General features: G+C 40.6%; 1 protein-coding gene across 2 annotated transcripts in view; it reads left to right on the top strand.

The window, feature by feature from the left end:
• Positions 1-23195, top strand: part of NSF (N-ethylmaleimide sensitive factor, vesicle fusing ATPase) — a 150543-nt gene extending 127348 nt beyond the window's left edge. The window contains exons 18-22 of one of the 2 annotated variants that reach the window (XM_061392195.1): positions 16573-16707; positions 17747-17860; positions 21022-21077; positions 21238-21337; positions 21534-23195. In XM_061392195.1, coding sequence (XP_061248179.1) covers positions 16573-16707; positions 17747-17860; positions 21022-21077; positions 21238-21337; positions 21534-21536 — 408 coding nt within the window. In that variant the 3' untranslated portion in view covers positions 21537-23195. The remainder of the gene's footprint in view (positions 1-16572; positions 16708-17746; positions 17861-21021; positions 21078-21237; positions 21338-21533) is intronic. The other variant, XM_061392196.1, reaches the window with a different exon arrangement.
• The last annotated feature ends 2799 nt before the right edge of the window (positions 23196-25994 follow it).

Below are 25994 nucleotides of genomic sequence, written 5' to 3'. Positions count from 1 at the left end.
CACTGTGAAGGATTTTTTACATCATTTTTCTGTAAACTGTTACTCCCAATAGTTGAAGTTTTAGGTTATATTAAAGCTGAAAATAGAGAAGTGAGTGTTTCTAGAAATAAACAGAACATATTAACAAATGACTTCCAAAATCTTAAATAAAGACTTAGGAATAACTGTTTCTGTTTTATAAAAATGATTGTAAGACCTTTGAGGAAAGGAACATTATCTTATTACCAAAATTAAAAAGTCAGGGGAATTCCCTGGATGTACAGTGGGTTAGGACTCTGGTCTCTCACTGCACCATTTGACCTTGGTCAGGAACTTAAAAAAAAAAAAAAAATCCCACAAGCCATGTGGCATGGCCAAGGAAAAAAAAGTCAATAACAAGTGTTGGCATGCAGATGGAGAAATTGGATCCTTATACACTGCTGGTGCGAATAGGTAAACTGTGCAACCTTTGGGAAACAGTCTAGCACTCAAAAGGTTAAAGATAGGGTTACCACATGCTCCAGCAATTCTGTTTCTAGGTATATACCACACAGAAATGAAAATATATATCCACACAAGAACTTGTACATGAATGTTCATGGAAACATTATTCATAATAGCCAAAAAGTGCAAACAACCCAAATGTTCATCGAATAAAATACATGTGGTATATACATACAATGGAGGATTATTTGGCATTTTACAAAAATGCTGAGTACTTGCTATAACATGAATGAACCTTGAAAACGTGATAAGCAGAAGAAGCCAGTCACAAAAGACTACATATTGTGTGATTCCATTTATGTGAAATACCTAGAACTGGCAAGTCTAATAGAGACAGAAAACAGATCAGTGGTTGCCTAAGACTGGAGGAGTCGGCGAGGAGAATGAGAGGTGACTGCTGGTGGACACTGGGTTTCTCTGGGGCCTGATGAATATGTTCTAAAATGGAGTCCAGCGGTAGTTGCATGTATCTGCCCAATAACTAACAACCATTGAACTGTACAGTTTAAGTCAGTGAACTTCGTGTTAATAGGAGTTACATCTTAATAAAATGGTTACGATAGATAGTTTCAGAAGCTTAAATGAAGAAAGGAGGATTCTATGAAGAGCTGAATGTAAGTACATGGCCCAGCTTGGGAGAAATCTTAGAAACAGGAGTTGGATCATTAGAAAGGGATGTGGAACAAATTTCTGTAAGGATTGGAAAGGAAGAATACAGGAACATGTAAGAAGTAAAAGGCAGATCTGGTTGCCTTAGTGATCGGAAGTGGCGGGGATTCTAATAAAATACCAGCCTGTCCTTAATCAGAATTGGGTGGCTCTGAGCTGGACTGCTAGATGACCTGCTATGTAAGCGAATCAGTGGCAGAAGAAATGAATGCTTAAGATATTTCTAGTTGGCATATATTTAACAAAATAAAAATGTGGTTTCTCTGTACCATCTTACTTTTTAAATTAGTTTGTATCCTCTGAAGAAAATAAGGGAGAATTTTTCAAGGTGATCCAGTGTCAAGACTATTTGTCATTCTGAAGTAGAAGCCTTCACTTTGCCAAAGCATTATCATGTAGGCTTTTCAGCTGTTTGCAGTTAAATATTAAAAGTATATGAATCCCAATGTTGTAGGGATGCGTAGACTATTAGTAGAAAGCTATTATTTTATCACTGTCAAGGAAACAGAAAAGTTGTAGGCATTTTTCTTTAAAAAGAGGAACTGTACATGCATACAATACAGTAATCATTATCAGTCACAGAATCTTTAATTTTGCATTTGTTGTAATTCAGCTTTCACATAGAAAAATTGTGTGTGCATGTGTGCACATGCTGAAATAAAAGGATCCCTTCAAGGGCACTGTGTTGTTATGGATCAAGATATTCTCTTTTCTACTTCTCCCCATCCCCCATCTCCCCTCCCTCATTGTAAATTGGCTTATTAAAACTGGTTCACAAGCCCTCCTTTTTTCCTTTTGTGATTGCTTTGGTCTTGGATTTTCAGTGTAGGACTAAAAATTCAAGTCAGATTTCAGTTACTAGGATAATTTTCTTTGAATTTTAAATTTTTGTAAGTAAATGCATAGATTTTTAATGAACTCGGTATTCAGTGGATTTGCTTTCAATTTAGCTGGAGAGTTAATTTCATGATTGATTTATTAGCCCTTTGAAAGTATAAAAAGTGGTATCTGTAGTTCATGAAGACTGAAAAACATCATCACATTTTGTTTAGCATCTTTTTAAAACCAATTAAAAGCTTTTCTAAAATGGATTGAACAGGAGAAAATAAAACATGTTCCCGAGGTCTTTATTTCAATCAAGTTTCCCTGTGTTCTGCAGGAGAAGAGATCGAGGGGGGATAGAAAAATTGAAAAGGGCTGTCCCAGCAGGGAGCCACGCCGGAGAAAAGGGCTGCTCTGAGAACTCAGCAGCAGCAGCTAAGAAAGCTCCCAGCCTGCTTCATCTACATGCAGAGTCACACAAGGCACGGGGGTGCTCACCATCACCACAGAGGTTTCACATGTGCTTCCCTGCTGATTCCTGTGAAAAGCTAACAATTGGCTTGGAGGGGAAAAGACCACTGCAGTTCACCCTCCCTGAGCTGGACGTACAATTTGTCCAGTGTTAGGAAATGTCCGGCTTAGCAGTGAGAGGCTCGAAGACACCCCTCCTTCCAGTAAGATTCCTAAAGCCGGCTCTTTTGCTCGATGACACTGGGGCTCTTTTCAAGTTTTGCAGATTTATGGAAGTCGAGGGGAATGTGCTTTTCAGGATCAGGAGGATGAAAGCCTTAGTCTCTTCCTGTCAAGAAAGAGGCAGTAAGGCCAGGTAAACCTTCTTGCAAACTAACACGAATGGCTTTGTTACTTTCCTCCTAGATCTCTTCTGGCACCTTCTTTTTTTTTTTTTCCTTCCGGGAGACAAAGTGCCTGAAAAGGAACTCCTCAGCTGTGAAATGACATGACTTCCTAGTTTCCTCAACAAGTGTGAGAGCAGTTAAGCCCATTAACCCGACTGCCTTAATGTTTACCTGACAATTTTTGCAAATCAGTTTGGAAGACCTCATCCATATGTACCAGAGTAACCTTGTACCTTACAGAGAACCACTGCTTTTTCACTTCAGTGCTTCCCAGCCCTTTTCATATCACAGCATATAGAAAATAATAACATCTGATGATATAGTTGGGTAAGTGGATGAGGCCAGTCACAGCTGGCCAGAGGTGCATCCCCACCAGGTGCTAACCCCCTTCCCAACGGCTAAATAGTACTGATACTATAGAACACTTACAGTTTATTCACAGCATTCCAGCTGGCAGAATCTTTGGAAACTGTGAACTTTTACAAAAGAAGACCACTCCAATAGCAATATTACTGAAGTAGGACTCAAAAGATCTCAGTTAAGACTTTTAGCTAAAAAATAAAGTTGTTTAGAAAAATTCCTTCCTCACTGCTCTGGCATTTAGAAATATTAACCTGAGAAGAAAGAAGTAGGGCTTAGAGCTGGGAAGGGTGTAATATGTGAACCAATAAGACTTAGTAAATTCCTGATGGGAACTCAGGCAGACATGTTTGTTTCTCCATGGGTTTCATTTAAGGTCACCGATCTCTAGACAAGATTGCTTTTCCTGTAATCCTTATATGATCTCTCAGTGCAATCTTACTTCAGATATGTTATTAGGAAGTCTTGGTGATATTAAGCAACTCCTCAGGCTTTGGGTTGCTTTAGCGAAATAAGCAAATAATGGAAGAGACTCCAACTCACGCAGGCCTAAACACGAATATCTCTCTGTCTATCTGTTCAAAATTAACTTGGGCTAATGACTATAATATGACTCAATAAGATATATAACCACTTTAGGAAAGAGGTTTAGTCATTTTGCCAGACACATTAATTGTAATCACTGATGTGGTGACTTTTGCATTAGACTTCTTTATTGAAAAAAATCTGGGTGATGATTGACAGTTCAGTAGCCCAGTTTTCCCATTTAACTCAGTGATATTAGATGGCTACCATAGTTTATAAATAAATTCTCTAAAAGTATACTTCGCTTAGTAGATTATCTCAGACAGTTCTGTGTAAGTTATATATATAGAGAGAGAGAGAGAGAGAGTTTTAAGTTCATCAAAATCAGTGAAAGAAGTTTGGTGAGTCCTTTTATAAAATATTGCTACAAATATATGCTAAATAAAACCATGTTTTCTTTTTTTTGCTTTTTTTTTGTATTTTATTTTTTAAATTAGTTTATTTATTTTAATTGGAGGCTAATTACTTTACAGTATTGTGGTGGTTTTTGCCATACATTGACATGAATCAACCACAGTAAAACCATGTTTTCTAAATAGAGTTTTTGTTTTGTTTTTCAGTAGAGTACATCTATAATACATATTAATTAATACAAAAATTATAAGCTAGATATATACGTACACACACACCATTTATAGGTAACTCAAAATTCGATCTCTAAATTTTAGTCATCGAGAAATGCTAATGTTGTTTAGACAAAATATTTTCTCATTGCCTTAAATGTTGATATATTACTGTGACATGACATCAGCATTAGAGAAGTGTTGATTCTACCATCCTAGTGTTCCACGAGGCCATGAATCTAGTTATAAGTGTACTCTCTGCACAGCTTACTCACTGTATTGGACTTGGAGTCAGAAAACCTGAGTTTGAGATTTAGCACAAACACCTGGCCTTATAGTCTTCAACTAGCCCCTTAACATCTTTGTGTCTATTTCTTCATCTGTAAAATGGTGATGATTCCTCCCTACCCCCGCCATGGACAGCCAGCGAACATCGTGTAAGTTCTGTGTAAACCTGCGGGCTGCACAGACGTAAGATTAATGCCTTATTGTGAAAAGCACAGAGTTACTGAGAAGTTGGAGTATAGTGTTGTCCACAGAGAATGTAATTTGTAAAGAATCTTATCCTTAAAAAAGGATCAATGTTTCTCTTGAGTGATTTGAATGTTCCCATTGCTTGGAGTTCAGTGTTGACATCTAAGATTCTGTTTCTTCCTGTTTTCTTACTGTTTTAAAGTTCTTGGAGGTTTAGTATTTTATTAAGGCTGTTGTTTAGAACTGGAAATATATCTCCCAGTTATTGTTTTAAGAAAAGAGGTACCTTTAGATAGTCCACAGAACTTTTTAGCATGTAAGTTAGGAAAAATACAGAGTGTAACTGCTGTATATGGCACATTTCCACGGAAAGTGAGTTCAGCATTCCAAGTTGGAATGCCCAGGTTCAAATTCCTTCACTAGCAATACTGGCGGAAAAGGCGATGGCACTCCACTCCAGTACTCTTGCCTGGAAAATCCCAGGGACGGAGGAGCCTGGTAGGCTGCAGTCCATGGGGTCGCTACAAGTCGGACATGACTGAGTGACTTTACTTTCATTTTTCACTTTCATGCATTGGAGAAGGAAATGGCAACCCACTCCAGTGTTCTTGCCTGGAGAATCCCAGGGACGGGGGAGCCTGGTGGGCTGCCATCTATGGGGTCACACAGAGTTGGACACGACTGAAACAACTTAGCAGCAGCAGCAGCAGCAATACTGTCAAAAGAAATAGAGACACTACTTCCCTATCTCCCATTCGCTGAAATTCAGAAGCTTCCTGAGTCCTAAGACAAATACTTTGGTCTGGGGATTGGAGATCCCTATTACAAAAGGGAGAATGAAGTAGAAACAGGAATTTCGGAGTTCAGCAGCATGAGGAGTAGAGACAGGGTCAGGGCTTCTGGTGGATTGTGGGGTCCTGAGGACACTGCCCATTACACTAGTCCTTGGCCTCCAGGGACTGCCCTCCTACTGCCTTTTTCCCTACAGCTGCTTGTGACTAAAGTTCCCCTTTTTTCCTTCTAATCCAAGTGGTACAGAATAGAGCTTCACAGCTTCTCTCCTACATTTCTGTCCCCAAAGAAAATACACAGGCCTTTAGAGATCCCTTGGGGTTTATACTATTATGGCCTAACAGCTATTGGGTAAGAAGAACCACTAAGGAGGACCTTACAAAGGTCTGTCAATATTCCTGATAGTTATTAGAATATAGGTGGAACAAGGCCTTGATCTTTTTAAGTCACAACTTAGTCTATAACCATTTTTCATCTTGACAGTCCTGCCTACCTGTCACACTGGGGAATGGCAAGACTGCTTTTCACAGGGAAAGCTCCAGACTTATCTGTGTGGACCCACGCTTCCTCCTTGCCTTCCTCCAGCCCTCTCTCCTTCCCTTCCTCTCTTCCTTCCTCTCTTCTCTCTCTTTCCAGACCTATTTAGGCTATATAGATAATACTATTTGTTGAATGGACATCTTGAAGCTGGAGGGTCTTAACTACACATATTAATAGAATTGGCATTGGCAATGTAAATAAGAGCTCAGGAGTTAGAAAGCTTGAGTTTGAATCCAGTCACTTAATTTCTGAGCCTCAATTTTCTCACTGTAAGTCGGTAACAGTGGTAATATTTAATATTTAAGTCTTAAGAATTAAATAAGATAAATGTTGATTATAATTCTTTGTAAACTACAAATCACAACTCAGTTTAGTATTCACTTTGAAGAAAACTCTGACTCTTGTCTTTCCTCATACACAAAAATAGATAAAACCAACAGAGTAACTAATCCATATCAAAGGAGCTAGGCTCCAGATAGCCAGAAGTCAGCCCTATAGACACGTCAGCAGGAACGACACCTTCCTTGGCCTCTACCTGCCAGCCATCACGCTCCCACAGACCCTGCCAGGGCCAGCCCTGGAGCAAGTGGAAGAGGGTGCCGGTTCCCTGAGAAAGGAGTAATCATGGGGAGGGAGGACAGGGAGGAACATCAGCCAGAGCAGGGAGATGAGAAGCTGGGTGCTGTCTGCTGTGACCCCCAGTATCTGTATAAACGGGGCCAGTGTCAGAAACTGCCTGCCTAATGATCACATCACCTTCCACTTAATCCTCAGTTATTCTCTAGGTGTGATTTCAGCTATAAAGAAAAAAGGCCTGGAGGAAATATGCCAGAATTGTTTTCTGTGATTGTCTTTATGGCCACCAAACTTTTTTGAAAGAAAAGTTTTCGCTCAGCCTCCCAATATTTTAATGCATTTATTATTCTTTAATTGATGTTCATTTTAAAATGCACAAAAGAAGGTTTTTAAAAGAGTGAAATGAAAAACAAAAGTAAAAAGGAAGTTCTGTTTCTCTGTCTTAAAGATAACTGCTCTTATCTTAGATGGTGGATTATGGGTGGGTTTTTCTGCTTTATTATGTCTTGTATTTTATACATTTTCTACAGTGAGCATTTATTACTTTATAATCAGGAAAAAGAAAAACTTAATGTGTATACAGTTGTATTCGCTTTTAACTCAACAGTGTAACTACCAAAGTTCCAATCCTTTGCAGCTGATTTGCTGCTTGACTAATAGTAACAGTCGGACATGACTGAGCAAGTGAACTGATGCATATAGCTGAGTGTCTTCCCTGTTCACCGGAAAATGTTGTAACATTTTTTGTTAACTGGGTATATCCCAATACAAAATAAGAAGTTAAAAAAGTCAAATGACTTTTTTAAATTAAATTTTCTCCTGATGTATAAGTTCTGCTGGCAAAGGTCATCTCTAGAGGTAATAAAGCCTTACGACATTTATTATATCAATTTTTCCCTTTATGTCCATCCTTTTCTTTGACTTGACATTCTTTTAGTATTAATTATTGGTAAAGCTTTAAAAAATATAATAACTACTAATGAATTCTGAAACAAGCAATAACAATCACAGGGCTTCCCTGGTGGCTCAGTGGTACAGGATCCACCTGACAGTGATGGAGATGGGTTCAATTCCTGACTCCGAAAGATCCTGCACGCTGAGGAGCAGCTAAGCCTGTGCGCCACCGCTGTTCAGCCTGTGCTCTAGAGCCCGTGCTTTGCAACAAGAGAAGCTACAGCAATGAGAAGTCCGCATACCAAAGTAGAGACTAACCTCCACTCTCTGCAACTAGAGAAAAGCCCAGGCACCAATAAAGACCCAGCACAGCCAAAAAAAAAAAAAACCCACAGAGGTAGAAATTAAATGAGAAGGAAGAGGAAAAGTGACCTGATTAGAGCACAGGGGACATTTTAGGGCGTCTTGAGGTAAAAGCAGAGGGAGGGAGGGAAAGTCTACCATAGGTGCCAGGTGGAGGAGTCTGGATTCCCTGATGAATCAGTGATCATTTTAGTTAAGTTTCTAATGAAAGCACCTACAAAACTGTTCCATTTGGCACTGAGAATACTGTGGCATGGTCATACATCTTTATTTCCTTAAATTTATTTAACCTTTTCTCCTTAGAGGTCATAATAATTTCTAGGTGGTACCTATCTAACTCGTCATTAAGAAATCAGCCACTGCTGATAGAATTTTAATATTACACAAATAAAAATGGATGGCAAGGCATAGTGGGAATATCCATGAGGCCTGAACTCTAGTTTTAGCTCCCTCCCTGGATGTAAAAGCTTACCCCAGTTTCTCACCTACAAAATAGCCAGGAGAGGAGAGAGGGAAGGAGGGAACTTAGATAAGCTTTCAGAGCTGCTCTGAGGATAGTCTGATGATTCCATGTCTTTTTCACAAACTGGTACTAAAATATTCTTTAATATCTCAAAGTGGTCTGCTCTTGCCTTTAGTAATTATTTTAAATTATTTGGGGTGAAGTTGCATATTTCATAGTCAGTGTGCATCATGAATTCCCCTCCCTGTTGTCTTCTTTCCTACTGGCAGCACCAGGAGGATGGTTACAAAGCCAGCAGACTAAGAATTTGCTTCAGGGTAAAAATCTAATGGAGAGTTTAAGTGTAGTTGTCTGCCTCGTTGTAGCTTGATTTATTTGAAACATCCTTCCTTTGGTATTCAACTGAAACATTTAACTACCAAAAAAGAAGTTACAGACGTTTGAGCATCGAGAAATCAAATACATGCAGGATATGCAAAGAGGCTCCATTCCTCTCATTTCACTGTCCAGACTCTTGGTTGTTTTTAATAGTAGTCAGATTTTCCTCTAGATCAAATACATGCAGGATACGCAAAGAGGCTGCATTCCTCTCATTTCACTGTCCAGACTCTTGGTCGTTTTTAATAGTAGTCAGATTTTTCCCTGGATTTGGGGAAACCAATAGGAGATGCGTAACAATACTTACCTTGCCAGCTTAAAGTAATGGCTTCTAATGAATCTTTTCTCTGTGAGAGTAGTCTGTATTATGAATAGTTACAACTTAACTTTTGACAATCAGTTGATTAGCTAAAAGAAAGTGGTCTGACATCCTTTGCGTCTACTTATATTGTAAATGAAGCATACATGCCATTCATTCTAGATTCTTTTCTTTAAAACTTGTTGACTTAGTATTCAACACTTGGGACTCAGCGATAGAGACACTGTAACTGTAGATACTTATTTTCCTGTTGAACATACCATATAGTGTGTGTTATTCCAGGACCAGAAGAGAAAATGTAACGAAGAAGTAGGGGAGTGGTCTGTGGCCCTTGACACCTACACTGAGATCACCATTCATTCATTCAACACAAATGTATTTAACGGGTCACCATGGACCCATCAGTAAAACCAGACAGACACAAGTCCTGTCCCCACAAGGGAGGACCAGCAATAAGTAGAATAAATGCGTTAAGTATATAGTATGTTAAGAGGTGATCCCTACTGTTGGGGGAGGCGGATAGAGCCTGATAAGGGGAGATGAAAAAGGGTCTTATGGGAAAGGTGGGCCTTATGGGAAAGGTGACACTCAAGCAGAGCTCTGACTCTGAGGCAGGGAACCACGTGGCTGTATCAGGGAAGAGCATTCTAGGCAGAGGGAACATGGGAGTGTCTTCCGTGCGCCAGGCATGCTGTGCTCAGAACCACAAGGACGGAGATGAATCAAGCATGGCCCTGCCCCCAGGGAGTCGACAGGCTAGAAACAAGATTCAGGCTTGCAAATAAAAGTAGTGGTAAAGTTGTACAAGCTCTATGGTAGGTAGAATTTTTTTCTTTTAATCTGCATTGAACTAAATTAAAATATGAGTTGTTACTCGCATTTCAAGAAGGAAACTAGTATATGGGATGAACTGAAACACCTCTTACCGGGAAAGCTTCGCAAGCTCTGCCCTGAGCTGATTTCTCCTCCGAGTCACTGCCTCTTGTCAAGGTGCCTGACTCTTGCCCGCTGCCACAGCTACTTCTGAGGGTATTTGATCTTTAGCTTCAGGCCTCGTCTGGGCCTCGCTGTCACCCTAGTTAAGCTGAAGATTGGCGCACTCATCTCCCCTGAACAGAGTGCATCTTGGCCCTCTGGGAGAGTGCTCTCTCTTGGAATCTTTTGTGGCCAGTGCCCTGCCTGCCTTGTTAGAGGAATTCTCAGGTGCCCAGTGCTTGTCCACCTGACCTGAGGTCACAGATTCCTGACATCCCAATCCCAGGCAGACCATCTCACTTCCTTCCCTTCCTGCCTCCCCTGACAGTGATGGCACAGGTCCCCCTTCCCCAAGTATCCTTTACCTCCTGCTCTACTCTGAGAGGTAGAAATAGGATTTTTAATCCCATTTTTATGGTTGAGGAGGAGACAGATGCTGAGAAGTTCAGTAATCTAACCCACATCACCCAGCTATGAAGGACGGAGCCTGTACTTGTTCCATGGCACCAAGCCCCTACCTATCAGGGAACTTGCCTCTCCTTCCTTGCTTTCTGCCCACCCCGGGCTTGCATTTCAAAGGGAGGCATGTGTGTGCGTCACTAATGAAAAGGTGCAGATCCTCCCTGGGCGCACATGCTCCGAGACCTTATTTCAGAGATGCCTCTCTCATAGCAGCCTCCTCACAGGCCACTGGACCCCCCGGCATGAAACTGCTAGGATCCTCTTTCTCTCCATCACAGTTCTTCCTCCTCCAGCACCTTCTTTAGCTTCTTGTTGCTTTTTATACTAAACTTCCTTCCTTGGTTTAGCATTCAGAGTCTTCCTTTTTTTTTAGGCTACCTACTCCCCTCCGCTCTAAGAAGACTCTGTTTTCAGCCCTCTTGGTGCTCTAGTTCAGCTGCCTCCACCACCCACGGGGGAATTAGGAGACTCATTCCATCTCCTCCAGGGCCTCCTCTTCACCAGCGTCTCTGTGATACTTCAGGAATCTTCCCGGAAGACCCTCTGCCAGTGAAGCTGTGCCCCTGTGCTGTATCCCCACATCCATTACTCATTCGTGTTTGCTGGTGTGTTCCTTGGTCTCTGAATATTTACTCATTCTCCCCAGCTGGATCATACTCACTTTGGAGGCACAAACCAAATCTCATAATGCCATACATACTTGAACAGAGTCAATTCGTGCTCATGATCTGATTAGCTAATCTGTTTTATCTTTTAGTTCCCGGGCTTATAAATTCCAAATTCAGAGAAACTTTACTTTTATTTACAAAAGCTTCAAATTCTAACAACGAGAAAATAAAGTTTAAGGCCCCCGACACACACACTTCTTAATCCATTTCAGGGTTTCCAATTGTTCCCAGTTCATTCTTCTTACCCAGGGTGTATTGCCCTTGCTCAGCACTGAATGATAGGGAAAGAATTGGCCTTTCTTTACTGCATAACTGACTTCACTTTTGTTAGCAGGTTAAAATCAGCCCTTCCATTTCACTGAAGTATTATATTGGTGGCATTTTTATTTAAGGGAGAAAAAAAAAAAAAGCTTTCTTCCACATGAACTTTTGTTACAGATCAGTTTATTGGGGCCAATCAGTGGGCAGGACCTATGAAAGGGTGTGGATTATCTGGTTAGTCCTTTGTGTGGCAAAAGGCTTAGATACTGCTTAGTACTTGGCTCATTCTTCATTGTGTAAAGAAGTGTTTTTTTGAAGGATCAACACCTGACTGAGCCCTGCCTTTTTCATGGTAATGTTTTCACCTGAGTTGCTTCTTATAGTAGTAAGAATTAGTTAACTAATACTTATTTAACCTTGGAACAATGTTTATCATAATCCGATTGGCAGATAGTCATTTTATTTAGGCCTTTTCTTTATTGCATCAGAACTGGAAAATCTCAGGAAAGAGTATTCTGGGAACAGTTTTTTCCCAAGTAAGTTATCTCTCTGCCTCTTTTTTTCCCATCAAGGGGCATGTTTTGGCACTGTAGATTCAGACTGGTAGCCACACATGAACAAGTTGGATTTCTCTTTCTGGGTTGAGCTCTACTTCTGTTTTTAAAGCCAGCTTTCCCACCTCATGCTGCTGGCAACTTTTTCTCCAGAATGTTCTCCAGTGTGATTTAGGATATTAAATATATTCAGAGCTGGTTTTTCATGATAAAGCTGCCTCATGAGTACTACCACTAATTAATATACAAAATGACCCAGCACAATTTAATTATTTGGTAATGTTTTTCGGTGTTTTCTTGAAGATGATGCTTACAAGTCAAGGCCCGAACTTGCCTGGGTCATGACCTCTCTGCAGTGTTTGCAGTCTTGTTAAACAAGAAGAAAAGCAAAACATAAATTAGCGTCTCCATTATAAGTTGCTCCACATTTCCCAGTCTTTCAACACTCTGAAGTGCATAGTCACTGGTAATGTAAGACAGAGTTTCACTAGGAAAATGGCCATTCCAGCTTTTAGAATGGTTAGCAAGCCGTTCTTTGAGGGCCAGTGTTGTCCTTTGTAAGAGAGGAGCAAAATGAGGGAGCTTTAATTATGGACTTAAGAACACTGGAAACCTAAAGAAAAAAAAGCAAAGTAACAGTTATCTTTTTTTTTTTTTTAATTTTGTTCTTTTTAAAAAATATTTATTTGGCTGCGCCAGGTCTTAGTTGCAGCATGTGGGATCTGGTTCCCCGACCAGGGATCAGACCTGAGCGCTCTGCATTGGGAATATGGAGTGTTAGCCACTGGACCACCAGGGAAGTCCCAACAGTTATCTTAATTGTAATGAAGATGTACCAGCCTATGTGGTTTTGAGATATGTTCCCAAGTTTTCAGAATTTAATGTTGAAAAATAGCTTGAATGTAAAAAGCACCACTTTACTGTTACATAATAGAAGTTTATATGTCTTTAGTTAGTGTTAGTCGCTGTCATATCTGACCTCTTTGCTACCCCATGGACTGTAGCCCACCAGGCTCCTCTGTCAGTGGGATTCTCCAGGCAAGAATACTGGAGCGGGTAGCCATTCCCTTCTCCAGGGGATCTTCCCAACCCAGGGATCGAACCTGTGTCACCTGCACTGCAGGCAGATTCTTTACCATCTGAGCCACCAGGAAAGCCCTTCTGTGTCTTCATGTGTTTTTAATTACCCCCCACCGACATCTCAGTTTTTGTTATTTTGCCTTTGGATTTATCTGTTTCTGCTCCTTCAGACTTGGAATGTCCTTCCCCTTCATCTCCAAGTCAGCCCACTCATTCGTTAAGACAGTTCAGATATTGTCTCCTCCAGAGGAAAGGGAGGTGTTTCTCTGCCACACATTTCTTCCCTCTTCCATGACATCCTGTGCCTTTACCTCCACCTCTCCATATTGTATTGTAATGATCTCTTTTGTATCTGTCTCTCTGTATGTGTAAGGTCTATTCCAGATTCATCCAGTAGCTTGGTAAGGGTCTGTTGACAATGTGTTTGATTTTTAGCAAGTTGATTTCTTGAATAATAACAATGATTACCCTTTAATCTCTATACTTCATAGGTATACTTCTCTCTCATAGTCTTTGCACAGTAGATGGACAAAACCAATCAATTAAGACTGAGAAAAGCTAGCATGCCTTATTAGCAGTAGTGGTTTAATATTTACAAAACCCAAAGGGTAATTGTTTGGGCACCTGATCTTCAGTTTCTTAAAATATTTAATTTTCACATAATAATTTTTTTATTCCCTCATTTATTTTAATGCCCTGAGTTTCTGAGATCTGAGAATAGGTTTAATGATTGAATTAAAGGCCTATTTGTGGAATGAGTGTGTATCATAAATCTAGTGACATAGTTTAAAGTCCATTCTTCTTCCATTTTCCAAGTAAACATTTTTAAAGTGTGTTTTTCTTCATGAAAAAAAGTCAGTATACAGTTTTGGATTCTGGATTTGGTTTCCATTCCATTCCATTCTCTCATTTATTATTAGACCTTGAACAAATAAGTCAAATCTATAAGACTTAATAGCTTCCACAGTAAAGTGGAGATAATACTGATACTTAATTCTTGGGAGCATAATGAACACTGAATGAGAGATGTATCCAAAAAGGCACATGCTGCAAATAGGAGTAAATGGACGTCTTCATGTTGAGTGGTGAGGTACCCAGACCCCTTCCCTCATGGATTCCCATGAAGTATGTTGGAAATTAGGCTGTATAGCCCTCAGGAAGGAGACTGAAAGATTCTCTGGGGAAAATGTACACATCCTGACCTTTGAGGGACCCCCAGTAATCAGCCAAGTCTTACCATCCTATCGTGAAACCCTCAGATTCAGAGCTTCCAGTTATTAGTTTAACTCTTAAATATGAGTAGTCATCTCAGAGGAAACAAAGACAAAACATAGAAAATAAAAAAACATTTTTAAAAATATGTAATATTGACAGAGCTCTAAAATAAGGTAGTATCCATGAAATATAACAGTATGTGATTTTTATAAAAAAAAAAAAAAAAGATACATTCAGGAAATAAAGAGTGACTTACCTGAAGGTTTGTAACTTATAGGACATAGAGATAAAAGATTTTTTTAAGTTATATATTTTTTAAAAGTTAGAAGCAATGAGTCAGAAAATCAAAATGGCATCAGTCTTTTAGTCAGCAGCACTGAAAATTAAAAGACAATAGAACAATGACTTGATAATTCTGAGGGGAAAATTATTTCTAGCCTTATTCTCTATACTAGACAAACTTATCAAGTATGAAATGTACAGTATTAAGGATGGAATAAAGGCATTTCCAGGTCTTAAGTTTTTACCTCCTATACACTTTTTCTCAGGAAGCTTTTGAAGTCTGTGTACCGTGGAAAAGAGGGAATAAACAGGGGGGGGGGGGAGGGCTAGGAGACAGGGAATCTCAGAGAGGAGAGAGGAAGATTCTAGAGCTATAGCTTGTGCAGCCAGCATAGAGAACAGTCAGTTCAGATTGAGATTGAGCTCTGAGAACAGAAGACTCCATGAGGGGGATGCCCTCGAAAAAACACCCAAGGGGTTTCTCTCATGGCTCTGTGGTAAAGAACCCGCCTGCCAGTACAGTAGACACGGGTTCAATCCCTGATCCGGGAACACCTTACGTGCCACAGGGCAGCCGAGCCTGTGCACCACGGCTGTCGAGCTTGTGCTGTAGAGCCCGTGCTCTGAAACGAGAAGCTACTGCTGTGTGAAGCCCATGTACCACAACGAGAGAGTAGCCCCTGCTCCCTGCAACCAGAGAAAAGCCCTCATGGAGCAGTGAAGACCCAGCACAGCCAAAAATAAATAAATTTTAAAAAATACACCCCAAACTTTAAAATTCCCTAACATGTTAGGACATATTGGCATGATATTTGTGGCTGTATTTGTTTGGGGATGAACTTATGATAAGTACCTGATAAACTAAGCAAAGGAGGGAAATGGCAATTATTAACTCTTAACAAGAACAAAATGTTGCCCAAGAAAAGATACTACATGGCTTAGTCATAAATCATATTTATATAATCATAATAAATACTCAGTATAGATTTAACCAGAGACTGTGAAATCATTATATTGAAAGGATGAGAAAAGGGACATATTGGAGGTGCGGGGTTATTGCAAAATTAGTATTAAGTCTCCATCTTCCATAATAGGAATTCAGGAAATAATATTTAAAGCCGAAAAGAAAGATCTAAAAATAACAGAGTGCTATTGTTACTTAAAGATAAGGAAGTAAATACAAGAAGAAAAACCCAAAGAATAGAAAATGGTTGCTTCTGGAATGTGGGAATCAGGAATGGTGGCCTAAGCCTGATATAGTTTTTAAACATTCCTTGTTACATTAGGAGGCTAAAAATTAAAATGAACTTAAAAACATTAAATGAGACAATTATGTGAAACATAGCACCATGCCTTTCACTGCTGCATAAATGTAAACAATTATTATTACCTGAGGACCTCTCCTAAAAAGCATTAATAAAGTCTTGCTAAGTGGGCGGCAAGGACTTTCATTCTTTTTTTTTCCCCCCAACCATACATATGTTGAAATATGTATATATTGGCTGTAGAGATGAATTACAGACATATATTAAAGTATCTTTCTGTTTGGTTTGTGTATCTTCCTGATTTACTGACCCAGGATGTTACTGATGTGGATGAGGAGAAAGAACAGTTGCTTCTTTCTGAACCGCATGCTGAAGAAAGTGTCGCTTTTTCTGAATCATGTTGTTGATAACATTTTTAAATGATTTTTCAAGAGACTTCCCTAGCAGTCCAGCAGTTAAGATTCCCCACTTCCACCGCAGGACAGGAAGCTTAAGATCCCGCATGCCATGTGATGTGGCCAAAAAGAAGATTTTCAAGAGGATAGTTCTGAATTTTTTCCTTCTATTTTGCCTAAGCGTTTGCATTTCTACAATTAAAAAAATGGGTGTTGAGTCTAGTTTCCTAATGAGTTCTTTCCTTTATGTTTCAACACCTTTTTTTCCTATGATCAGGGTCGCAAGCTTCTTATCATTGGGACCACGAGCCGCAAAGATGTCCTTCAGGAGATGGAAATGCTTAACGCCTTCAGCACCACCATCCATGTGCCCAATATCGCCACAGGGGAGCAGCTGCTGGAGGCTCTGGAGGTGAGGATGAGGAAGTGGAGTGCGCACTGCCCAAAGAAAGGAGCTACGGGTGCCCCAGGCATCGCACCTGGTGTTTAGTTTCTGTGTTAACACAGAACACGGGACCCAGGATACACCTCCAGTCACTTTCAGGAATTGGAGGAAAAAGAGAAATACAAGTGAGAGTGAAGCAATTCTTCATTCCTCAGTGGAAGCAGCACGCAAACTGCCAGGAGTGAATTACTCTGCGCCCAGCATGACTAATGCATGTAGATTACTGGGCCAGAAGCTTTGGCGGGGGGGAAGGAAGTAGAATAATCAATATATAGAAAACTCAGTTCTTCATACTAGCATTCAGTACATTTACTTGCAGTTAATCAATTTGAGCAATAATTAAAGCCTTAAAGGAACCTTTTTATTAACAAGTTCATAATATGGAAATGTTTTCTTTTTTTGAGGATGACATAGTCTTTAATTTTTAAAAAAATATATATCCTTTATTAAACTTTTGATTAAAATTAGTGTTCACAAATGACTTGATGAAGTGTTAAGAAAGATTATTTAGTTACTTGTTCAGCAGCAATAGAGTCAGGAAGGCTTCTTAAAATCCTCAAGACCTGTACAGATGGGCATGCTCCCAACAAAATAGAAGCTATATGATAAATGTTTCCAGCCTACCTGTTTGAGCAGTTTTTGTGCCGAGGTTGAGTGAGAGAATTAAATTTAGTCTGCTTTGACATATACAGATTATTCTTAGAATGGAATGTTAAAAATTTTAACTGATATTTATTATGGATTGGAGCTATTTTTCCCCCAGCAAACATATCTCTAAATTATACTGAAGGTCCATAAGAAAATAGGGTTTAAGATTCCAGTTTTCATTTTCATAATTGCACTTAATGGATTCAGAAAAGTCAAGTTGGATTTTAAAATATGAGATAATTCCATCAGCTTGAACCAGTCAGGTAGTTCTTATCACTATTCTTTTAAGGGTAAATGTGGGAATTAATGTTGTTGATGTCCTTATATAATGCTTTCCTTACTTTTATTGTTTTCGTAGCTATTGGGCAACTTCAAGGATGAAGAACGCACCACAATTACACAGCAAGTCAAAGGGAAGAAGGTCTGGATAGGAATCAAGAAGTTACTAATGTTGATTGAGATGTCCCTACAGGTAAGATGCTTCCTTCTCCATATGGTTCAGACACAGAAGGTTCACAATATTATCCCAACAGGTGTTATCGTTCCCTCTCATTAAGGTTTTAAGTTGAAAGTCTCCTATATTATTTCCAGAGTCAAGTTGGTGTTAGTAACCTGCTTCTGAGATCAAGCAACAACTTATTGGTACTTTCTTTCCTACTTCTTAAAATTCAAAAATAGAAGAAAAGATGATAAAATTAAATTTTAATTTACGGAGTCACTAGGTTTTACAGTTAGAAAGGACTTGAAAGAACAATTTCTGCTGCCCCCTCATTTTAGAGGTGAGGATCCTGAGAGTCCCACCAGTTGTCAGTGAGTTAACCAAGGTCGTAGCTAGTGATCCAACGGGGTGGAGGTGGGGGACCTGGCATTGTCTATCAGAAGTCAGGAAGCGATGCACAGATACCAGAGGAGGCCTGGGAGACTGTTTCAAGGGACAAGGTGATTGAGTGTAGAGATTAGACAGAGGCTGTATATATTCTCCCCTGGCAGGGCTCCTAGAAATTTCACGCAAACTACTGTAAGGCTGAAGCATCCAGGATCACATAGAAAACTAAGCCCCAGGCTGCTGCCAGGGCAAAAACAGATGAAGCTTCTTTGAGACCTTCTCACATCTACTGGCAGCTTACCTCTCTTCTTTTTGTAACTCCACCCCTCCCTGTGCCTATCCTGTGTCCTCTTGTCCTTATCTGACATACTAGTTAGATACTAAATGTGTCCCTTCGAAGCTGTATGAGTTCAGGGATCTTGGCTCTCACTCACTAGTAAGTCCACAGCTCCTGGAACAGAGCTGGACACATAGTCAGGCCCTCAGCCAATTTCTGTTGAATGAATCTCTCCTGGGTCCTCAGTGGACAGACTGGCTGCATTCTGAGCATCATGCATTAACGCTCAGTCCTGTCGTTCCAACAGTGTGAGCTGTGGGTGGCAGAGGTGAAATTTACTTCATTTATTGCTGAAATAGGCTCTTAGACCAATAACAAATTGCAATCACAAGTGAATGCTTTTTTAATCTTTGCTGGTCAATTTATTTTAAAATTGTGGCTTTGAGAAACCTTCAGCTGGACTATTTTTAAGCCAATTTATTTCTATTTTTCCTTATGAGCAGTAAGTTAAAGTTCCAGACTAATCACTTTGCTGAGGATTATTCTTGGTAAAGGTGCACATACATTTGTATTGGCTCTTTCCTTGGAAGAGATAAATCTGTCAGACAGTCAGCTCTATGCTTCATTTCTTTAAGTTTCAGCACAATTTTTTTTCAATAATTGCATAGAAGAAACTATGTGGGTTTTTCTCCCCAATCCCTACCCCTTCCTCTCTTCCTTTGATGCCCGCAGGTCAGTGATCAAGTTAATGCCTCCTCTGTTTGTGGGGTGGAAAGTGAGAGTGGGGCACTCAGACCTAATCTTCAGCGACTGACACTTCATAGGCCTCTGAGTTTGAACCCCTTCACGTCAAATGGATTTCGTGCAGCTGAGTGAATTCTCTTTAGATCTGCCTTAGAGAGACCAAGTCTCAGTGAAGAGGCATGTAGTTTAGCTGAATATAAGTCATGTTACCTCTCTGTTCACCATACACAATTCTGTTAAAACTTGCACAGTGCTGAGGATCTGCTCTGACTGGATGTCACCTGAGGGAATAAAGTCATTTATCTAGATTACTTTTTTCCTCCCTTTCCCTTGACTTTTAATTCCATAGCTACAGGCAAGTCAGTAAGTCGTTGCTCACACATATTAAATATGTTTAATGGGCAAAGACCTGCAAGTACTGACTACAGCAGAGCTCCAGCCAGTTCCTTTTTTTTGAAAAAGAACTTGACAATTGATTCATATGTAATTCTATTCCCAAAGAGGAAAAATGTTTCTCTTGTTAACTATTCACACTTTTTCTTAGTCCTTTGTAGTCTGACCTCTTAACTTTGATACATTCGAAACTTGGATTTTTGGGGGGATAGAAGAGATCTTTAAAAAAAAAAAAAAAGTGGTTGGAGGGGGGAATCCAATTGCACATTTAGCCACAGCTGCGCCGAGCATTTGAAAGCTATTCCTGGAGGGCAGGGAGTTCCCTCCTGGGGAATAGACTCTTGCCCTGGAACATTTTTTCAAAGTTAGGTGTGTTTCTTACAATAAAAATTCATCTTCAGGAATTAAAGCTGTTTTAAATGATCTTTTTTTTTTTTTTTAACAACTTCACATCTCTGGTAGACCAATGAGAATAAAACAAAATTAAGCAAATTCATAGAAACATGAATATGAGGAACTTCCCCAGTGGTCCAGTGGATAGGACTCCATACTCCCAAAGCTGGGGGCCCAGATTCGATCCCTGGTCCAGAAACTAGATCCCACGTGCTGCACCTAAGACCTGGTGCAGCCTAAACAAATAAATAAAATTAAGAAGAAAGAGAAAAGATATATGGTGAAAATTTTTTAAAGAAATATGAAATGAAAATGAATAGGGGTAATTAATAATAGCAACCCAGACCCTACAACCTGAGCGAGAACTGAGTCCCCCATCTTTTCTTAGACTCACAATGCTGTCCTCAGTCCCAGGAGACCCGGATTATCCAGAGAGCATGTCAGAGGAATCAGCCCCACTGATTTTCTTTTTTAGTTCCAGCACAACCGTTATTGTTAATTATGAAGAAAGAACTATGCCAGGCACACCAAAATTAAGAAAAGCTAAAGAATCACTCATAGAGTTAATAGGCTACTTTTTCACTGTTTAATCAGCACCAATTGGCTTCTTCCATTTTGGCCCCACCTTCGTGCCTTGGATGAGCCCTGTGAATTGGATGCCATTTGCACCCCCTGAATGGCCAGCCCTGCTCTCACAACGTGCCTCTCAGGGCCACCTCCTCACCCGGCCCCAGCTAAGGGGTCGCTGGGCTGAGGTGCCTGTGGATGACCTCATGCATAGCGATTCTCTGTGCTCCAATATCCCTCCTCACTTCCCTTAAGTGACACGGTCCACTTTGCTGTGTAGCAGACTACTGGTTAAGGAGCAGGTAACACATTTCCGTGGCTCACCAAAGCCCTGAGAAAGTATAAAACCAGTCATTTTCTTGGCCTGAAGTAAGTGCATCATTTTTAGAAGGTACCACTAACCTGTCTTCTTTATTCCTTCTGATGTATTTAGATGGATCCCGAATACCGTGTGAGAAAATTCTTGGCCCTCTTAAGAGAAGAAGGAGCGTAAGTACATACGACACTTGAGACCTCCAGCCAGACTCCCCGGTCTTGTAAACCCGTGTGCCTGTTCTAAGAGTTGCTGTACAGTGCCTGTGAATTTGAATTCTCAACCTCTCTTGGACAACTTTGTTTCCATTTATTAGAATTCTCCGCTGTGTTGTAGGTCTAGGAGACCCAGCAAGGAAGTGGGTTGTACTGTTGGTTTGCTCTCCCTGTCCTGCTTCGCAAAACTTCCTTGTCACAAGGCAGGAAAAAGCACGATGGTACATATTTATTGGAACCTGCTTTTAAATGCATGGAGTGTAAACATTTTCTTTTGTGAAATGCTCTTCTAATGGCAAATGCATAGTGAAAAATGTAGATAAACCACTGAGAAGCTTTTAGTGTGGTTTTGTGGTGAAGGGCTTTTTGCAGACCCTTCATCTGTTTTTCGTTGTGTTTCGGTTCTTTCTTTTTCAGTAGCCCCCTCGACTATGATCATGAACTATTTTCAAACGCAAAGTGACCAAGCAAAGTGACCAAGGTGAAGACGGCCTGGGATCATCACTCGACCTCCTCGAGATACTGAACACAGTGAAATGAACCCTGCCTTCGACACGTGCTCACACTGCATGACGAGTGCAATGAAACTCCCTTCCTTGTGCTTACTGAGATACTCCCTCTTGTGGAAGGTGTAAATTCGCTTTAGAATGCTGTGCTCACCTCTCCGTGTAAGCTGATTCCTTCTTGCTCAATCTTAAATGTGGGAAACATACTGTACTTATGAACACTACACGTTCTAAGCTCCCTACCACCACCACCCGAAAACTCTCAATAAACATACTGATGTTGCAAAACAGCAGTTGGCCTAATAGAAGGAAGACTTTCCACCTGTAAGCTAGGAGCCGTGACTAGAGGCACCGGGTTCAAAGGGATTCTCTCACAACTTCCCTGTGCTAACTACACTATAGGTCATTGGATATTTGGTTCAAGTTTCTCCCAGAAGGCTAGTTATCTTTGCCTGAAGTGTTAGGGCTATGAATTTCTAAGATGCTGTTCTCGATCATTTTCAGAGATGTTTCTAGGTTGCAATCAGGAGATCTTTCTTAATAGGAAGTCAGATTATTACCGTGTTGGCTGTGCCATCCCTTTAATGCAAGTGATGTGCTCAGCGGTAAGAGAGAACGCTGGTCATTACTACTTGGTAGATGTTGTTAAGAACCTGTGAGAGATGTGTATGGTAAAAGCATACACCCCAAAACAGAAAGGTGTCAACTCAAGTAACTTCCAACCCTCTCAGCACTCATTAGTGCCCAGGTCTAAGTGGGTCCATAATACTAAAGGCTTCTTTAGTATCACCACTTTTCTTCTGTCCTTAGCTTAACGACTTACTTAGAATGTATCCTTCCTTTATTTTAAATTATCTGTACTCCCTAGCATCTAAATAAAACACTATTTTCCGGAAAAAATAAACCACTTTCTAGCACGCTCTCCTCAGTCCTTTAACATCCATTCCAATGTACTGAAGATGTCTCCTTCCCCCTCTGCACGCTTCTTCCAAAGGGAAGGAGAACAGTAGTTTAAGCTGAGTTGGAAGAAATGTGATCAGGTCGTTATGTTCGGTGAGAAGACTTGCAGAACATGCGCCCCTCCCCCGCTGCTGCTGCAGCTTCAGCTTCGAGGACAGGCACCACCTGAAGGTACTTAATGCAGGGCTGGCACCAGGTGGCACTTGGGTGTCACCACGGTGGTCCGTGGTGCAGCTCTCTCATCTGTCCCTGTGGTAGAGGATAAATTATCTCCAGATCTTGCTCTCTGTATATTTTTGGTAGATTTATATGTTGCATCTGCTTTCTTTTGGGTTTTCATCTCTAGCTTATTGTGCGGCTTAAAAAAAGTGGATTGTATTGTAAAAATTCTGTGGTTCCTGGTGGCCAGTATCCCGGATCCCCTCATCTGTTTTAGATCTTGCCTCTTTCTTTGCTCCCCGTGAAAGCAGCATACATTGTATTAACTTATGTCTCTTGTTAAATAAGGTTAATGTCTTTGTGTTTTGTCCAGAACTATATTGAAGAAATGCAAATATTATATTGTTTAATGCAAATGAAGGAATGCAATAAAGAGTACGTATACTTGAAAACATCCTGTAACAGACCAATATTTTGTACAAGACAACATGCATAACTGACCAGAGGATATGAAGAAGGGGTTCAGAAAAGCCCCTCCTTGTTTTAACTAGTGTAGGGAGATGAAGATTTTTATTTTAAAATCTCTGACTTTAATTATTTAGAAAATATAAATTGACAAATACAGTTTGGTAGCCAGTTTTATATAAAGTTGGCACACAAGAAGAATCTTTATACCCCCTTTACTTATTTCCTCTTATTAAAAAACTGAAGTACACCAAAGCCATAAGTGGGTTAGCAGTAAACCAGAAAGGAAGATTGTTTCCCAAGTAGAATTAGTCCTTCCTGTGACACATAACAAACCAAAAGATGCGAACACCCTCAGTGAGCTTTCTTCACATGGTTCATTTTGGTATCCTTCATCCATCTGGCATGTTTCTGAACTCTCACATCTTTAGCCTAAACCCTGATGCTTAGAGGTGGCTCAGGGTAGGACTAACGGCCACCCAGAAAACCAGCAAGACTTGTGGGGAGAGGTCGGCCTTAGAGCTTCTCTGACTGCAGGGTCAGCCCCCTGGGAGCTGTGCACACCCTCCTGCAAGGAGGCCTCTGAAGATCTTCCTGGTCCCCGTGTAACCTTGGGATTGGAGGGCTTCAGCCTTTCCAGAACTCTTCAGAGCTGATGCTAGGCAGAGCGAGTATACAGCACAGCCTGGTGATAAAGCGATGGTGACTCCTCTGGCCACTGCCTTAATTTCTGCAGATGAACTGTTAACAGGCTACTTTTTGTCAGAAGATATAATTGAAACCTCAAAAAAGGGGGTTATTTTTTTCCTTCCTAAAGTTTTACAACTTTACCCAAACACTTTTTTTTTTTTTAAGTGTAACACAGAAAAACTGGATCATGGTAGTTAAACCTGAAATATGTTTTAAGGCTGCCTTTTCATATCCTAAAGGGTTTCCCTTCTGGCTCAGCTGGTAAAGAATCTGCCTGCAATGTGGGAGACCTGGGTTCAATCTCTGGGTTGGGAAGATCCCCTGGAGAAGGGAAAGGCTACCCACTCCGGTATTCTGGCCTGGAGAACTCCATGGACTATTGTAGTCCATGGGGTTGCAAAGAGTAGGACACAGCTGAACAGCTTTCACTTTCATATCCTAAAAATTACAGTGAACAGCCTAAGTTTCAGCAACAAGTCTTAAAGTAGATTCAAGTGTGTCTAATAATCAAATCCTGGTAAACAGACTTGTTGAAGCACTGAGTCAGCTATAAACAACCAACCCAGCCCAAACACAGAAGGTAAAGATTTCATTTTCCTTGCCTGACAACTTGATCCATCAGCCTCTTCAGAGAAATGACTGGGAGAGGTGTGTATGAGAGTTCAGAAAAGCATGTAAATTTCAGAAGTTATTGCAAAATGACCCGAAGTTTCTCTTCAGCTTGGCAAGCGGTGCCAAGACTGGAGCCGGGCCCACGGAGGGCGTGTGCTGTGTGGACACCGTGGCATTAAGATGCAGGAGATGGCGCCTGCGATCGGCTGGAATCCCAAGGAGTGGAGACAGTTTGCAAGGAGGACTTGGGTTTGAAATTTTCCCAACATACAGTCGTCACACAGCTGACTCTCTCACTCTATTTTCGGGAGTATAAGATGAATGCAGAGATAATGTTTTGCCTCCTAGCAAGTTCTCTGTTGAGCTAGGAGAAATGATGACACTGTACCAACCATAATTTTGCTGAAATTTCAACAACTTCACTGGCATGTGTGTGTGTGTGTGTGTAGATCAACCTCTCACATTAGCACACTATCCTCGAACGCACCTAGAATAATGTCACCATCATCGTTCCCCACTCTCTGCTTCTTCCTCCTGCCTTTATTTGTATCTCATCCTTGAACTGTCTCTCAGACCTCTCTTCTTCCTTCATAAACTAACACTGCTTTGAAAAATAATAATGCTCAACTCATTACATTATCTTCTTCTTTGGGACTTTTTTTTTTTGGATCTTCCTCTTGTTTTTAGATGTTTAATAGTATTTATGCTTCTGGAGAAACTCAATGTTCAAGCACTGCTATAAACTGTGTTCTCTTTAATCATAGAACATAATTAATCATAGAAAGGATTACAAATGGGCTTGGCGAGTGTGACTAGGGACCATTTGAACATTCAGCAGTTTTATAGGTTAAAAAACAAGTACCCAAAATACTGGGGTCGATGAGTATTACTAGCTGTATGTAAAAGTGAAACACGAAGACAGGCAGCCTCATGAGACACGGAGATCTGTATCCTTTCCACGTCCCATTCATTGCACAAATGAACCATTTTTGTGGGTTCAGCTTTTCAGGTACTAAAGACACGTCATGGGCACAAGAAAATTCATGAACTTCTAGGAACCCTCCCTTATCTGAGGTTAGAGCCCAGGCAGCCCACCTCCACCACAGAAGGCAGATTCTTCTGTTTTCCTGTTATTTCTTCTGTGAAGTGAGATGAATTTACTTAATTCCTAATAAAGGTAAATAAAGGGAGAGAGAACCTTTTTGCTGTGCCAGATAAACTGAAGGTGACATTTTATGGGCAGGCCTGAAGACCAAAGGATTGTCTGTGGTCATAAAACTGAGTTACAGCATCTGGCTGTTGAAAAGGTGTTACCTGTAAGCTTCGGGTGAGTCCTTTTGAAGCCGCGGTCCAAGGAGAGCATGCCCTCCCTAGAGCATGCCCACTGGTGGGTCTGTTCTGCCCAAATAAGTCTAACCCTTCCAGTGACACCCATTCTAGAGGCCAGGGCACACCAATTCTTCCTTCCCACCAAGCTACCCCTTCC

The sequence above is a fragment of the Bos javanicus genome, chromosome 19 (genome assembly GCF_032452875.1).
Source record: "Bos javanicus breed banteng chromosome 19, ARS-OSU_banteng_1.0, whole genome shotgun sequence".
Lineage (NCBI taxonomy): Eukaryota > Metazoa > Chordata > Mammalia > Artiodactyla > Bovidae > Bos > Bos javanicus.
Note: the sequence above shows the minus strand (reverse complement) of the source record. Positions and strands in the feature narration are given on the sequence as shown.